Source organism: Ranitomeya variabilis, chromosome 1 (assembly GCF_051348905.1).
Source record: "Ranitomeya variabilis isolate aRanVar5 chromosome 1, aRanVar5.hap1, whole genome shotgun sequence".
Classification (NCBI taxonomy): Eukaryota; Metazoa; Chordata; class Amphibia; order Anura; family Dendrobatidae; genus Ranitomeya; species Ranitomeya variabilis.
The window spans coordinates 1,043,574,334-1,043,591,023 of record NC_135232.1 but is presented as its reverse complement, the minus strand read 5'-3'; the positions used below and the strand labels follow the sequence as shown (position 1 = coordinate 1,043,591,023).

Sequence of the window (16,690 nt, the reverse complement as noted above, 5' to 3'; positions counted from 1 at the left end):
GTTCCATTTTTTCTTCTAGATAGATAGATAGATATAGATAGATGGATGGACAGATAGATAGATAGATATGGGATGGATGGATAGATAGATAGATAGATAGATAGATAGATAGATAGATAGATAGATAGATAGATAGATAGATAGATAGATAGACAGGATATGTGCAGCTAATGATGAAAATACTGATGTCGTAAAACATAAGACTAGCTGAGATGTGTGTGCCAAGTCACAGACACATTCACCATCCCCCAAACTTAACATAATGAATTGCTTGAGGCAAAAAAACTACAGTAGAAAACCATGGTGGAACATCTGTATTCTAAACAGAAGAAAAGCAGGATTTAGCCATTAAACATGGCAGACTGTTTCTGAAATAAATAAGAGGCAAATAGGAGCATAAAACCCAGGGTGATTGCTGTTCTGGGAAGGAATATTTTGTAGCAACCACTGGTTTAGTCAGCCTAACCTGGCATCTAAAACATAGCAAATCAGAAAGTACTAGTCAGAAGTTTCCAAACTGTTTTAGCCTGTCTGTACTCGAATCCCTCAATCCAAATGTGCCAAGAACTGACAAATAAAAGAATAGAGCTAAATAAAATAAAAATCCCCAAAATTAAACTTAAGGCTGAGTCACACATAACGATATCGTAAACGATATCGTTGCAACGCTTTTGGTGACGTAGCAACGATCCCGCTAACGATCTCGTTATGTGTGATAGCGACCAACGATCAGGCCCCTGCTGGGAGATCGTTGGTCGTTGGGGAATGATCGGGACCATTTTTTGGTCGCGGATCACCCGCTGTCATCGCTGGATCGGCGTGTGTGACGCCGATCCAGCGATGTGTTCACTTGTAACCAGGGTAAATATCGGGTTACTAAGTGCAGGGCCGCGCTTAGTAACCCGATATTTACCCTGGTTACCATTGTAAAAGTAAAAAAAAAAAACAGTACATACTCACATTCTGATGTCTGTCACGTCCCCCAGCGTCCACAGGGTTAAAACTGCTTTCGGCAGGAGCGCTGCTAATGCACGCGCTGCTGCCGAGAGCTTCCCTGCACTGACTGTGTCAGCGCCGGCCGTAAAGCAGAGCACAGCGGTGACGTCACCGCTGTTACTGCCGGCGCTGACACAGTCAGTGCAGGGAAGCTCTCGGCAGCAGCGCGTGCATTAGCAGCGCTCTTGCCGAAAGCAGTTTTAACCCTGTGGACGCCGGCGAGGGACGTGACAGACATCAGAATGTGAGTATGTAGTTTTTTTTTTTTTACTTTTACAATGGTAACCAAGGTAAATATCGGGTTACTAAGCGTGGCCCTGCACTTAGTAACCCGATGTTTACCCTGGTTACCCGGGTGCTGCACGGGGACTTCGGCATCGTTGAAGACAGTTTCAACGATGCCGAAGTCGTTCCCCTGATCGTTGGTCGCTGGAGAGAGCTGTCTGTGTGACAGCTCCCCAGCGACCACACAACGACTTACCAACGATCACGGCCAGGTCGTATCGCTGGTCATGATCGTTGGTAAGTCGTTTAGTGTAACTCCAGCTTTACTCCCTGAAATATCAAACTCAGAGGGGTGATTTGGTAGGTTATTCACACAAGCTAGCTGGTGTTCAATGATATGTAGTAGGTGGGAAATGACCACAATTTCTGTCCCCATACACATTAGATAGCTGCCAGCTGAACGATGGCTTGGCCAACAGTTATCTCTGCAGAGTGCCCCATGCACAGGAGTATTAGACTGTCGGCCAATCCAATTGATAACATCAGGTTTGGACAACAATAATCTAATGTGTTTGGGAACTCTACAAGCAAAATGACAGGGACAGATAGAACTCACTGTAAAAGTATGGCATGTCGTTCTACACAAGGAGAAAGATAACCCCTTAGACCCCAGTCAGAGACCCATCATACAGACAAATCAGATCTCATACTTTGCACTGACGAGGAGCAACACTACAAAACACTGCGTCTGCAAATTGAGATTCTGGTTTGGTTTTTATCCTAAGTCATGAGGCAAGGCTCCTTAAAGGGGTCGATATTGACTTTTAGTATCGCTGCTTCCAATGGGTAACACTAGAGTTCCAGCTCTCTTCCTCTCTGAAGAGACAATTTGCATGAACAATATAAAGGTATTGCTTTAATAGGAATGTATGACTTAGGCTACTTTCACACTTGCGTCGTTTGGCATCCGTCGCAATGCGTCATTTTGGGGAAAAAACGCATCCTGCAAATGTGCCCGCAGGATGCGTTTTTTTTCCCATAGACTTGTATTGCCGTCCGTCGTGCACTGGATGCGTTGTGTTTTGGCGGACCGTCGTCACGAAAAAACGTTCAAGGGAATGTTTTTTCGTATGTCGGATCCTGCATTTCCTACCGCGCATGCGCGGCCAGAACTCCGCCCCCTCCTCCCTTCCCGGGACTTTAGAATGGGCAGCGGATGCATTGAAAAACTGCATCCGCAGCCCACGTTGTGCCGAATTTTCACAACGTCCGTCAGTACATCATGCCGACACTTAGCGACGGCCGCGTACCGACGCAAGTATGAAAGAAGCCTTATTTGACCACTATTTCCAGACACTCTGACAACCACCCCTACCCCTGTAGCTCATCTTCCGATACCTCTGAGTAGAATATAAAGGGTAGTTGGATACTGAAGTTACCTGCAGTCACATCTGAAGAGCGGGATGGGTTAGGCTTTAAACTTTTAAGCTAAAGTTTGCTAGGAAGGAGCTAGATAGCAGTGGATAAGTAGTGCACCTCTTAATAAAATTACTCTAAATACCATTATTTATTCTATTGGTTATTTGAGCTAAATCCTAAAATAATTCCAGGGTTACTTGCCTCTGCCTTTCTTAACATCATGTTAGGATACCATCCCCCACAACCTTTACTATTGGCATAGTGCCTTATCTACATAGGTACATACAATTGTAAGGCTATTTGAATTGTGGCAAGTCACTTAGCATTTCAATTTGGAATAGATTACCACTTGCACAAGGGACATCCAATGCCACAGCTGACAGTCCTATGGAGAAGTTGGTTGCATTGTCTTTGCTTTTATATCTTTAGATGGTCAATATGTTTCTTACCTTTTTTCTATTCGGACTGATTTCCAGCTTCATCACCGCACATTTATTTAAAGTATTTAGTCGCCTGTTAGAAAAAGAAGAATAAAGAAAATTAGAACAATAACAGCAGCTACAAATGATAGAAAAATCGGTTCAAAAGTTAAAATTAAGTCACTAAACGGGAATTCACAGTGGCCGAACAGTCATTACTAGCAACGATTTTTCTAGATTATCGGACTGTCGCTTGTTCGTCAGTTGAAATTGTTTTAAGCTTACTTTAAAATAATCGTTCTGGACAGCACACAGTCCTATATACACAAGGAAAAGTGCTGCCGAGAAAGATGATATTTTATGCACACAGGACAATCATATTAACAATCATTCTGTGGGCATAGAAGTACGATTGGCTTGTCTAAATAAGCTGTCAAATGACCACTGATTGGCTTACATGTAGCCTATTGGCGGTCATTAAACAGCTGCGGTTGTTCAGAGAAAATGTGAAATTTACAGGCGATTTTCAAAATAAAACGTGTTTAACATGACATTGAGTCTTCTAGTTGACCTTAAATGTTTGGACTCTATTTTCCTGTACACAGACATATCTGCTGGACACGGTGAAGACCTACTCCAGCCAAAATACAAATACCAGCCTGCAATATGCACACAACTAATGGTTTTATGCTAATCTGTAACTCTTTATTTAGAAGTGGAAACCACATAGCTTTCTCAGTAAAAGACTTCAGGCCAACTTGACGAAACTCACCCAAACCCTTTAATATTGGTGTTACCATCTGATATGTATGGTTACCTCCTATCTCTCCCAGTACGCATGTCAGGTAGAAAAAAATAGGCAGGTGGAATGTCAATGCCGATTCTTTAATTTTTATGGAAGATTAGCTAATGCCAGAAGTGTCTGTCAGCTGCTTTCTCCTCTCCCCCGACTGAACACCCCGATGTGCAGAGTGCCCTTGTGTATAGGGGTGTCAAGAGAGATGGTGGCCTTCTAAACAAACATTCAACCGGACGCTCTCAAGTATGGCCAGTTTGAAGAGGACCAGTAAATTGTCATAAGTGTTTAATTTTTTTTTTTAGCTTACAGTAAATGCAAATGTTCTCCCCAATTTGGTGCCCTTTGTTCCCTTCCCCTTTTCAGTCTTAAGATTTACATACAGGGAAGACAATGCCCTATCCTTCAACTCTTTGTTATGGGATTCTTCAGGAACAGAGAGGAGCAGAAACAATTGAAAAAAACACTGAAAATTCAGAACAGCAGCATTTACACCCAATTAAAATATACACATACAGTTTATATATAAATATACACACACGCGCGCACACACACTTGTTGCTAGTCACAATTCTTTTTTAAGACCTTCAACCTTCAATGTGTATGGAACTGCACTATGGCTCTGACTTCATATAGAGGAAAAGTTATTTTTTCTTTTGCATTCCATACTAATCCAACAAAGAAATAAATCCATATCATGTTTGATGGGATTCTGCATTATTATAGTGTAGGGAGCATCATACTGCAGAAAATGAAGTGAATACAGCTCTGTATTGAGAAATCATGTGCTGCCACCATAGGGCCTAAATGTACATTTTTCTTTTAGGCCTAAACTGCATAAAGTCAGTTCTAGATCTCAGAGCTGCATTGTGTCCAACATAAAACAGTACAAACAGGACCTTGTTGTGTCCAACATAAAACAGTATAAATCATAATAAATTACCCTAACGTTAAAAAATACTTTATTGTTAAAACCAGGACTCAATGAGCAAACATCATATGTATGCTTCTTGTAATAGTTGATGGATGGGATGCCAAATTGTATGTGAGAATGTTCGATATGTAAGGTCCTGTTTTAAATCAGACGAACCGTACCCAAATATTGATGGGTTCCCTGTAGTTTTGGGGGACCACATGGATTTCCATGACATATCAAGATGGGCACCGTCCCAACACACGTTTAAATATTTAGGGATACCTGCTTGTAATATTTACCTTGCTACTACATCTACAACGTCTGTCACTATTTAAACTCCTTATGTGACCTCATTTTCTGTTTTTAGTTAGATGTACAGGCGTGATGTGCCCTATACATGGTGGAATATCAAGGGAAGGTGATTAGTTGACTCTTAGCCATCATAACACTATGTGTATATATATAAAAAAGGAAAAAAAAAAAAAAAAAAAAAAAAAAGGGAAAAAAAATATAAAAAAATATCAAGATAATCATGGGCCAATATTGGCTCCAAAGCAGAAGATGAGATAGGGTCATCCCCAAAATGATACAAGATAGGTGCGATATGTGCATCAGGCTGCAAGGTGCCATTGGGAGTAGAACCTAAGGGATAGGAGATACCACATTGTACATTTATGTAAAATGCAGCCAATATAGCAATCAGACAGATTATCTGGTGAATATTGAGCGAAGGCTAGATCTGTCTATAAACCCGCGCTTGAATATTGGGCCGCATAGCATTTTATATGAGGCGTATGTTTGAATCGCCGTATCTGGGCGAATGCTGTTTTCGGTGGCAAGATAATGCAGTGTAGACATGCGCAGTATGCTCCATTCAGTTAATCTGCCTGCCCGTATTTCTTTAGCGGTGCCATAGCAACCTAATGCATGTGTGACGTATCCGAACTCTGGTGGCGGAAGTGATGAGCGATCAGCGTCACCAATGAGGATGTGGCTGCCTGTGTGCGGTCCAAAGCGGGCATGCGTAGAGACAGCAGGAGATGTGTTTGAGGACGGAGAGCTAGGACCAATGGTGCCGCTTACGCCCTGGAGGAGACATGCGCAGTTGATGGCTTTAGACGCCACAGGAAATGGGAAGGAGGGACTCTTTACATGACGAAGGTGGCGGGCTATTACAAAAGCAGGTATGCTTGTATCGGCAGGTTGCTTACCATCAGTTAAGACACGAATTATCTCTCTATCGGACCTCCTGACGAGCCCAAATGGGCGAAACGCGTAGAGGTGTTAAATGAATAAGGGCATGTGGGGAACTACCGCGGGATCAGGAGATGAGTATCCGTTTTTCCTATATTTCATTGGATGGATATGAATATTGAGTCTATTGGTATAAGAGATGTAACTAAATAAAATATACAATAATATACAATCACTCTAATCTATTGTACATCAAGTGAATTAGTAGAAGATAAGGACATCTAATTGAGTATCTAGACAGGTATTGAGCATTGTGTCTAATTGTGATCATATGCATGCACTATACAGAGGTGACCTTATAACCCCAGTTTTATTGGAGGGGCTGTTCGTTAGATTGATTTGTAGACTCCTGAGACTGATACATCCAAATACCTCCCAGAGGACTACTATCGGTGTTCCTATTGATATATGCCAAGTGTTTATACAATGTTTTTAATCTTGGGGATCTAGTGTGTCCCTAGCATAGGTAGACCTCTGTCTAGTGGTAGAGGATCCTTTAGAGCACGGGTAGAGGCTCTCACTAGCGGCGGTAGGGTGCATCAGGGCCACCAGGGATAGCCATCGAGGAGCGGGGGCGCCACTACGCTCCCCCCTAGGGTGCCAACCTCCGCAGCCAGGCAGGGGCATCATAGAAGCCGGTGATAGGGTCATCTAGATTTACATCCCCTTTATTTGGGTTTATATTTGTTTGAGCACTGTTTGTTTGGGTGTATTTAGGTTGGGTTGTGGCAGTCTGCCCTGGTTTTAACAATAAAGTATTTTTTAACGTTAGGGTAATTTATTATGATTTATACTTATTCCCCTACTATATGAAATTTTCCAACAACATAAAACAGTACAAACAGGACCTTGTTGTGTCCAACATAAAACAGTACAAACAGGACCTTGTAAATACATTTTTCCACATAAATCCTACATCGGTTCGGACTTAAGCCGAAGCAACAGATTATTTCCAAATAAGTATCATTTTCTTAACCTCCATACCAAGTGATTTTAAGAAAATTCTTCAAAAATTTGAACAAGAGCCAAGACAAGCAATGTTGTCTTGAGTTTGCCTTTGCTCACAGGTAAAATATGCTGGACTTCACAAATTTCTTAATATGTGCTTTGTACCAATGGGCAAACACTCCTCAGTTTAAAGACCTTACCTTGAATACATACTTTACAACAAGCTGCGAATATAACGGCGCCCTCTATATTCACTTTCCTCCAGGGCTAGGCTATCATGTTCAACGCAATGTTAGTAAGCTTCTTGTTTATCCAGGTCGCTAAGTTCTAGGTCTTATGTGGACTTGAAAGTAGTGTTGTATATATTTATACTTTATTTTATTACATTTTTATCAGGGATCTAATATTTTATTTTAGAAAAACATTCTTCCCTAGATTTTATTAGATCGCTGGTATGAACAGGACGTGTCTGGGGAATTAAGGTAATCTGATCAATCTAACAGGAGAGGTTGTCATCAAATACACCGCAACTTTCTCTAGGCTAACCAATCAGATTCCAACTCTTATTTTTACAAACGAGTACCCCTCTTTTTTTTTGCACTCGTTTTGATAAATTGAACCCATTACCGTATTGCCCTCAATAGACTAATAAGAAATAACTTCTATAAATTGCAAAAACACAAATTGTACAAATGTATATATTTTTATAATTTGGAACCTCTTTGGAAAACAAGTTCATTTATCACAAGGGAGAGGTGAGGGGCTGTCGTAACCTTTACGGAAAGCATGTTCGTTCGAGGATGTGAGAGCTTATTGTACAGCAGGTATGCACAACAAGCACAGACTGCCCTTTCTTCCACATTTACGCATCCAAATGCTAAATCCTAAGCAAATAAAAAGTGCGGTTGACTAATGTTTTTACCTTGCCAAATATATCTTTAACAAAGTATTTGAAAAATGTATTTGATATATGCAGCCAAATCTGGGCCCCAAATATTGGTCAAGGAGCAAATATACAGGAATAAATTACACTTTTTTCTGGAACATAAAATTCTTGACTTTTGCATTTTAACCTTTTTATCTTTAATTTTTTTTTTCCTTGAACATTCTTGAACCGAATGACCACGGATCAGAACATTCTTGGAATAAAGTAGAGGAGGAGCAGTGATTACTGATGTGTAACCTACTGATAACATAATGTTAGTATGTGTGCACAGATTCAGTATTTGCATCCTGGAGTGTTGGCAGGATAAAGGATGCAAAAAACAGACACGTTTTCCCCCTGTTCTTACGTAACTTTGTTTTGCTTTATTTCCCCCCATTATTTGAATGGAACAAAAGCGCTGAAAGAAGGTTGTCCTAGTGGTGGACAACCCCTTTAGATATATTGCATGATTCTTAAACAAAGATGTATCACATACAATAAAATATTATATTGTGGCACTGCAAAAAAGCCCCCTTACACATCATATAGCTGGTGGCCGTTTGATCATTTGACTGATAGCTGTCTCTCCCGTAGAAAGGAAGGCTCACCTCCACCAAACACTTCTATGTTCTCCTCTGGCACCAGCTTATCTCCACGCAGAACAAAAGGATAGGATGCTGAAATTTAAAGGGGACCTGTCACCAGAAAAAACACTATTAACCTGCAGATATGGGGTTATTCTGCAGGTTAATAGCGTTATTAACTTGCCCAGTGCCCGCAGTTAGCCAAAAGCTTTCACGAGAAAATGAACTTTGCAGTGTTCGGCTTCCAGTCATAGGGGCGAAGACAGTACAGGTTCAGTCACTGCTCTAAGTATAAAGAGCCGTGGCTGTAACTGACTGACAGCTGGCCATAATGCTGAGCTGCTGGCAGTCAGGACCGGGGGCGTGGCTACAGACCGTGCTCTGTATACTCAGAGTGGTGACTAAACCCGCACTTTTAGCATTCGGATAGGTGCGAGGGTTGGGCAGGTTAATAACGGTATTAACCTGCATATTGACCCCACAGATGCAGGCAAATAATATTTTTTTGGGTGACAGGTTCCTTTAATAGAAAAGATATTTCTCTCTCCAGACATCATCTGTAGGTACAGAGTCGGTATGTCCCTATATATACTACAGTATATCTTTGAATGACCATTGAGTTTGGCTAACTCTTAACTACGGTAATATGTATGGAGCCAGAAAAATCAATGTAAATACTTTCATATAAATGGAAAAAGTAACATCTTATAAATCATGCTCTTGTCTTACTATTGATAAACTAGCCTGATGAACGAGCCTTTGTGCTCCAAAAGCTTGGAAATATAATTTTTATGGGTAGCCAATAAAGGTATCATTCCTAGACTATTATTTGTCTTTTACATTATAATATTTGCAATACCAGACACAGGTTATGGACAAGAGAGACACGGTCTCATACTAACATTTTCTGAAACTTAAAATTTGCTCATACAAATCAGCAAAAAGCATATAGTTGTATGCGTTATTAGAGTACTTATTGACCTAGAGAGCAAAAATGCTTAAGAAATCAATGTAACAGGAATCATTCATTAAATGGATTAAAGGGGTTTTCTGTAACTTAAGGTACCGTCACACTAAACGATATCGCTAGCGATCCGTGACGTTGCAGCGTCCTGGATAGCGATATCGTTGTGTTTGACAAGCAGCAGCGATCAGGATCCTGCTGTGATATCGCTGGTCGTTGATTAAAGTTCAGAACTTTATTTGGTCGTCAGATCGCCGTGTATCGTTGTGTTTGACAGCAAAAGCAACGATACCAGAGATGTTTTACACTGGTATCCAGGGTAAATATCGGGTTACTAAGCGCAGGGCCGCGCTTAGTAACCCGATGTTTACCCTGGTTACCAGTGTAAAATGTAAAAAAACAAACACTACATACTCACCTTCTGATGTCTGTCACACGTCCCCCGCCGTCCGCTTCCTGCACTGACTGAGCGCTGGCCGTAAGTGAAAGCACAGCACAGCGGTGACGTCACCGCTCTGCTGTTAGGGCCGGCGCTCAGTCAGTGCAGGAAGCGGATGCCGGGGGACGCGAAGGTGAGTATGTACTGTTTGTTTTTTTACATTTTACACTGGTAACCAGGGTAAACATCGGGTTACTAAGCGCGGCCCTGCGCTTAGCAACCCGATGTTTACCCTGGTTACCCAGGGACCTCGGCATCGTTGGTCGCTGGGGAGCGGTCTGTGTGACAGCTCTCCAGCGACCAAACAGCGACGCTGCAGCGATCGGCATCGTTGTCTGTATCGCTGCAGCGTCGCTTAGTGTGACGGTACCTTTACTGGAACATTGTTAGCATAAAAGGAACCTGTCACCAGGTTTCCTAATTTAAAATAAAACCAGTACCTTTAACTGCTCTATGAACTTAACTACTCTACAGAAGACAGAAGAAGAATCAACGCCTTTGAAATGTGGTGCTTGATAAGGATGCTATCAATACCATGGATGGCAAGAAAAACAAACCAATCAATTTTGGAACAAATCAAGCCAGACTTGTCACTCGAAACATGGATCACCAAGCTATGACTTGCCTACTTTGGACATATCATACACTGGAGAAAGACATTGTGGTCGGAAACATAGAAGGAACAAGGCGAAGAGGAAGACCAACTACCTGATGACTTGATACAATCAGGATAACGGTTGAGAAGACCCTGGTGGACCCATCTAGGCTTGTACAAGATCGATCTTCCTACAGACCATTCATCCATCAAGTTGCCATGGCTCGAAATCAAGCTGAAGGCCGTTAATAAATAATAACTGCTCTATTACCCCAGTTTATTGACCTGTATCTAAGCCCTAACTTCCTGTGCAAATGCAAAAAATACCTTTTATTCTTTGTAGCTGTCCGGTCCGATGGGTGTCTTTCTTTCCTCTGCACCTTCACAAGCCCTGCAATTGAGATCCTCCTGTTTTGACTGATGTGGATGACGCATCTTACGTCATCCACAGATCATCATCTGCGAATCTTGTTGAGGCACAGATGCCCTAGGCATTGCCATACTAAGGGCAGGCCAAAGTCCTATGATGGGCACTTATTAACCCGAAAGTGAAATCAATGCTGGCACATGCACAGTACAGGACATTTTGTCTGCCCTTAGTAGGGCAGAGCATAGAGCACCTTCACAGGTATAAGATTACGGTGATCTGTGGATGACATAGGACACCTCCACATGAATTAAGCTAGGATGGCGGCAGCTGCAGGGATTGAGGAGGTGCTAAGAAATGGAAAAGACGCCCATAAGAATGGACTGTAATGTATTCCAGAAGTATACAAAGTATCATTTTTACTATATACAGAGGGGTTGCGGCTTACATACAGGCCGATGAGTTGCGATAATAGAGTAGTTAAGGGTAGTGTTAGTTTATATTAGGAAAACCAGATGACAGGTTCCCTTTAATGAAGGGGCTGCAAGTGTACCAAGCACATAAGCCTCACCTTTCCTTAAACAGCAATATGCAAGTTTTCTGTTCAGGAAAAGAAAGGATGGGGGTGTTGAATCTGCTTAACATAGACTTATTGTAAACTGCAGTCTAGACATATGGTTCTTCATCGTTAGTCATGTGAAGCCAACATTGGCTACAACCAGCCATGGTGGTCAGCCTCTGACCTATTTAACACAAGAGATCAGATTATTGAAAACTAAATATTTACATTTCGTTCCACCTCAGTATTCATTAGATTTAGGCTACAATTTATTCTAGTTAATTCTAAAATTGAAACAGAAACCCTAAATAGACATTACACAGCGTAACGTATGGCTGCTGTTATAAAAGCCCGTTGGACATGATATATTTTAAATCGAGAATTAGGAATAACTTCTGATGGCAATAATTTAGCTTCGGAGCATGCATGAGTGGTAAGAGTTTAGCTTTAGCTTCGGATCATATTGAACACTTTATACTTTTTCCTCTTTTGCTTTTTGTGGCACCCTTATACTGGTATATGGAGGGGAGGCTCTCAAAGAAATCCAACCAAGCAGAAAAGTAACACTCAAGGTCAGGGAAAGACAACATATTTCATTGGATTTGTTCTTGACACCCATAAAATGTGACACAGGAGAAATGTAATCCTAGTAGACACGATTTTTCTTGTAACTGACACCATGCGTATCAGAAAGATTTTAACTTGGATTTCGAGAACTATTCTATTAAAAACATTAAAAGTTTATCTTCCCAACAGAAGACGGCTGTATCCTTTTCAGCCGACTGCGCAGTTTTGTTGTGTAGACACATTAAACTAAAGTCTCCTAGAGATTAGACAGTCTTATCAGCAAGACTCAAGATTCTCCTCTGCACATCAAAGTCATCATGTAAGTCAGAGAGGAGAATGCTGTTGAGCTGGATGGGACTAGATGATTCTAGTATTTCACGGTTCACATTGCATAGCAGTCACCGCCGTCATCTAACATGGCGCAATATATTATATATTCTACATTGCATTGCTGTATAGCTCTGTCTAATGGCCGCATTATCATTCACTTCAATGGGAACCTATCTATTTCTTGATTTTCCTGAAATGTGGAGAATTGTGTTATCGTAGCGTCCTGGGCATATTGTGAATTCGGGATGAATTTACACAGCTAAAATCATACAGATATACGCATAATGCCACAATCATACTTCAGTATTTGGTCAGTATTTTACCTCAGTATTTGTAATCCAAAAACAGAAATGGAAAAATCAGAGGAAAAGTATAATAGAAACACATCACCACTTCTGTATTATCACCCACTCCTGGTTTTGGCTTACAAATACTGAGGTAAAATACTGACCAAATACCGAACGTGTGAACATGGCCTCATAATGGGGGTTTATCGAGACTTTTAGATTAACGATCTATCTGATTAGCACAATACACTATTTATTAGTTAGGATTAGAGATGGGTCAGTAACGCGTGACTGCTGGATGGGATGCCTATGATTCTCCATACCTCCTCTCATTCCTGACTCTTATTCTGATTTGCTCAGGCTGAAACTACGTCGTCAATACGGTGTGACGCACACACATGACACTGCGCCTGCTCGGATTGGCAAGCTTAAAAATAATCTTACCCAACCAAAGAGCGATTTGTTCATCCAGAGAACTGGCAGCCTGTTTAGACAGGTTGATAATCGAAAAATGTGGTGTCCAAGGAACTCTCAGTCCTGATTACCAGCCAGTGTAAATTGGTCCTAACACTTTCTTTACATCTAATTTCCTTAAATTGACACTAAAATTTCCAAATTTGAAGTTGTGTGATGTTAGAAGTGTATTTTTTCCCCAGTAATTGTGACACTGTTATTTGTGGTCTATGTCTTGTACTGCCTTATTCACATGAGTGTCTGCTGCGGTCGCTGTCCTGCATCATGATGCCACAGTTCTGACCGGCCGGCTCATATCAGCATCTTCTGTGTGGACCGGAAGTCACTTTCTCAATGTAAGTTTATGAGGCTCAGAACACAGTTTTCATAGACTTACATTAAGAAGGGAAACAACGTTTAGCGGTGTGGACCAACAAGAAAGGTCTGCAGTCAGATGATGTGGGTGACGGACCAGAGCAGCCCAGGAAATGACAGAAGATGACGAGCATTAAGTATTTTAATGAAAATGAACACAGAAAAAAAGAATTGTGATCCAGCACCATAGTGAATATATGAAAAAAAATCTAATTTATTCAAGCTGTGTCAAGTTCCTACTCACCTATGATGTTGAAATGTATGTGTTCTGGACTACAACAAGTCATCGCTCACCTATGAGTGATTACTTGTCCAAAACGCATAAAGTTCAACTTTTTTTGATTACCCCTTTTTTTTATGGTCCTTACATTTTTATCGGATACTTTTTAATAAGTCTGAATTTCTTATTTCTATATTCATCTTCCTATTTGAGGATACCGGCCTTGAGAAATTCAAGCACCTTCAATCAAGAGGGTTTTTTAGAATTTTTTTCATCAAAGTGGTGAGTGATGTTCTTTCTCCTTATCTTTATATTTTAATGCAAACACTGAACATACATTACTGAAAGCCAACAACAGATGGTGAAATAAAAACAAAACACAGGAATGTTAATTTAAGCTTCTTAAACTCCGAAGTACACATAAGTGGTAACCTAAAAAAACAACAACAATATGCAATTGAAGGATTTATCTACATGGTGAACACCAACCTGTATAAGGCTTCAATCGCATCTCTGTCCAAGAAATCATGGTCCTTTTTAACAGCAGAGATGTCGATGGGAAACAGAAGATCTAGGGAGAACACAATTATTTTGAGTTATTTTTGAAAACAAGTATCTAAAAATGACGCAAAAGTAAAAGTAATTTTATGTTTACACTGAATAAATAGTCACTGTTTAGTGGCAGGAATTAGTAGAAGTCAGTAAATAGAAGGGTTAAAGGAACCAGATGTTTCCTGAACTCTCCTATAAAGAAAAAACTCCCAAGATAAATGACTCCTGGTGCCATCTCGCATACCATACTGCCGCACTGGTTCACATGCTGGAGCTTTTACATGTAACCTTGATAAAATTCACATGGGACACACTGGGAAGGTCAGGGAAGTTGGGCCAAGCAAAGATAAAAGCCCAAAAGCAGATTGCACGCCAGCTGAATTCAAACCATCTGCAAAGGATCAAAGCTGAATATGATGCACTATATCCTACTTGGAGATAAATATTTGCCCAGTGTGTTCTCTTGTTTATAGAATCTTGCAAAATCAGAGGATTAGTGATCAATTATTTACCATGTCAGTGGGACTGTTCGCCACTTGCAGAGGGAGTAGACAACCTTTAGAGCTCCAGATGTTATTGAACTGCAAATTTTGACTTTGTCTACAGGAATACAGGTTGGCATTTGTCAGAAGTTTTTTTAAAGAATTCAGATAAGAAGAACTATTTAAATAATAATGTAACCAGAGCCGGGCCTGACTGCTAGGTCATGAAGAGGTCTGGCTGGCCTCACCGTTTATTACTGCATTAAAGGAAGCGTTTTTACACATGGTTTCAATTCTAGGAGTGACTATGTATTTAATTAAGTAAAAGTCAGTTATCTGTAAAAAAGAAATATCCACAAATTTGGCATGCCCCAAAATAATCCCAACCGGTTTCCAAGAAAAGTGTAATTCAGCCTCGATTTTAGTGTCCATTTTATGATCACGTTACTGGAATCTTCAACAGTTCTATTGAAATGACCTTGTATTATTATATGGTTCTTGGCAATTCAAGTTTGGTTCTGTACAACAAAGGAGGTCCAAATGTGAATGTTCATATCAAAGGGTAAAGTGGAATAAAGGCCCCTATACACAGACTGATATCAGAGGAAAATTCTGATTCTGGCAGGACTGGCTTACAGCTTAATGTGTATGGGGGCTTCACAACTCTTCAAAGAAACCGATACACAGATTGCACTTGGCCATGCAACTCAATGAGTCCGTGGGAAAAAATTGAACATCACTCACATGACATCTTAGTGTGTTCAGATTTACACGGACTGACAGAATGGAGAAAATGAACAGTTTTTTTCCAACTACTCATCCAAGACACACTGTGGTCAAACTCTGATCAGAGTGTGATTAGCATAATCAACCCAATTTTCTTGAATGAGAGAAATTACGGTCTCGTGACCCTAGCATACCAGTCACTAATAGTCTAATGTGTATAGGGCTCTTGACAGATTCTGTTGAGGAATTTAATGATCGGCATGTTCGATTTCGGACTACTGATCCTTTTGTTCTGTAAGACACAAGCCGGACACGTCTGGCAGCAGTTCTGTTATGGAGAACATGGCAGAGCAAGCGCTCCAGTGTATGGAGGAAATTTGTGAGATAACTGCCAGCAGAACTATCAGCAGAACCATTGTTCGGACAAAAAACTAAAAGAGTATGAGGATTTAAGAGTATTGGCTAATCCCAAAGAAATTGTTAGGTTCAAACAACTTTTTTGTGTGTCTGTCCAGCTTTCTTCTCGGACTGCATGCACCAAATTAGTGGATTCAACATAACCAAGGTAGTGAACATACTACTATTATACCTATCTATATTGAAATATTGAAATGAACGTCCATATGGCTATCCTCTAGCCAAGAATTATATTACTAATTACGTCTATATATCCAGAACATTAGGCAGTCACAGAGGTTTCCATATAATACAAGTAAGGCCGGTTTCACTCTTCCGACTTGTGCAATGTATGGACTCGCTGTGCATCTCCTGACCCAATCTTAACAGTCTCATATATGCCTATAAGGCTGTAGAGTTCGGGTCAGGAGACCGGCTGCAGGCCCTGCGAGTGCGACCCATACTCGGATCATGAATGCCTAAAGTGTGAAACCAACCTTACAAAGAACTGGGAAAGTCACTGAAATAAACACAAGCTTCAGGCCGACTGCCTAATCATTCCATATGTTTTCCCCTTTCTACGTGGCACTTGGAAAGACTATATTTACACATGTGCTTATGAATGGTGGGAAGAATTTACTACACAATGAATTTCATACGGAGCTATTCTGCAGTGACTACAATTTGAACAGCTGGTTTCAGCATTTCTCAGGAATATAGGGAGCACGTGGCTTCACTGATGGAATTAATACATAAGCTGAACATTGGTTATCCATCTCTACTTTCAAACACAGTATTACAACCTTTTCAAGGTCCCCAAAAACATATACTCATATTTGTAAAGTTGTGTGTTTTAAAGGTACTAGTGTAACACCAGGAGCATCCACATACAAGAT

General features: G+C 40.7%; 1 protein-coding gene across 3 annotated transcripts in view; it reads right to left on the bottom strand.

Annotated features, from left to right (window-relative positions):
• Window positions 1-16,690, bottom strand: part of DLC1 (DLC1 Rho GTPase activating protein) — a 705,112-nt gene that overhangs the window by 18,988 nt on the left and 669,434 nt on the right. For all 3 annotated transcript variants that reach the window (XM_077279712.1, XM_077279713.1, XM_077279714.1), the window contains 2 exons: window positions 14,128-14,209; window positions 3,090-3,153 (listed from right to left, as the gene is read on the bottom strand). In XM_077279712.1, coding sequence (XP_077135827.1) covers window positions 3,090-3,153; window positions 14,128-14,209 — 146 coding nt within the window. The remainder of the gene's footprint in view (window positions 1-3,089; window positions 3,154-14,127; window positions 14,210-16,690) is intronic.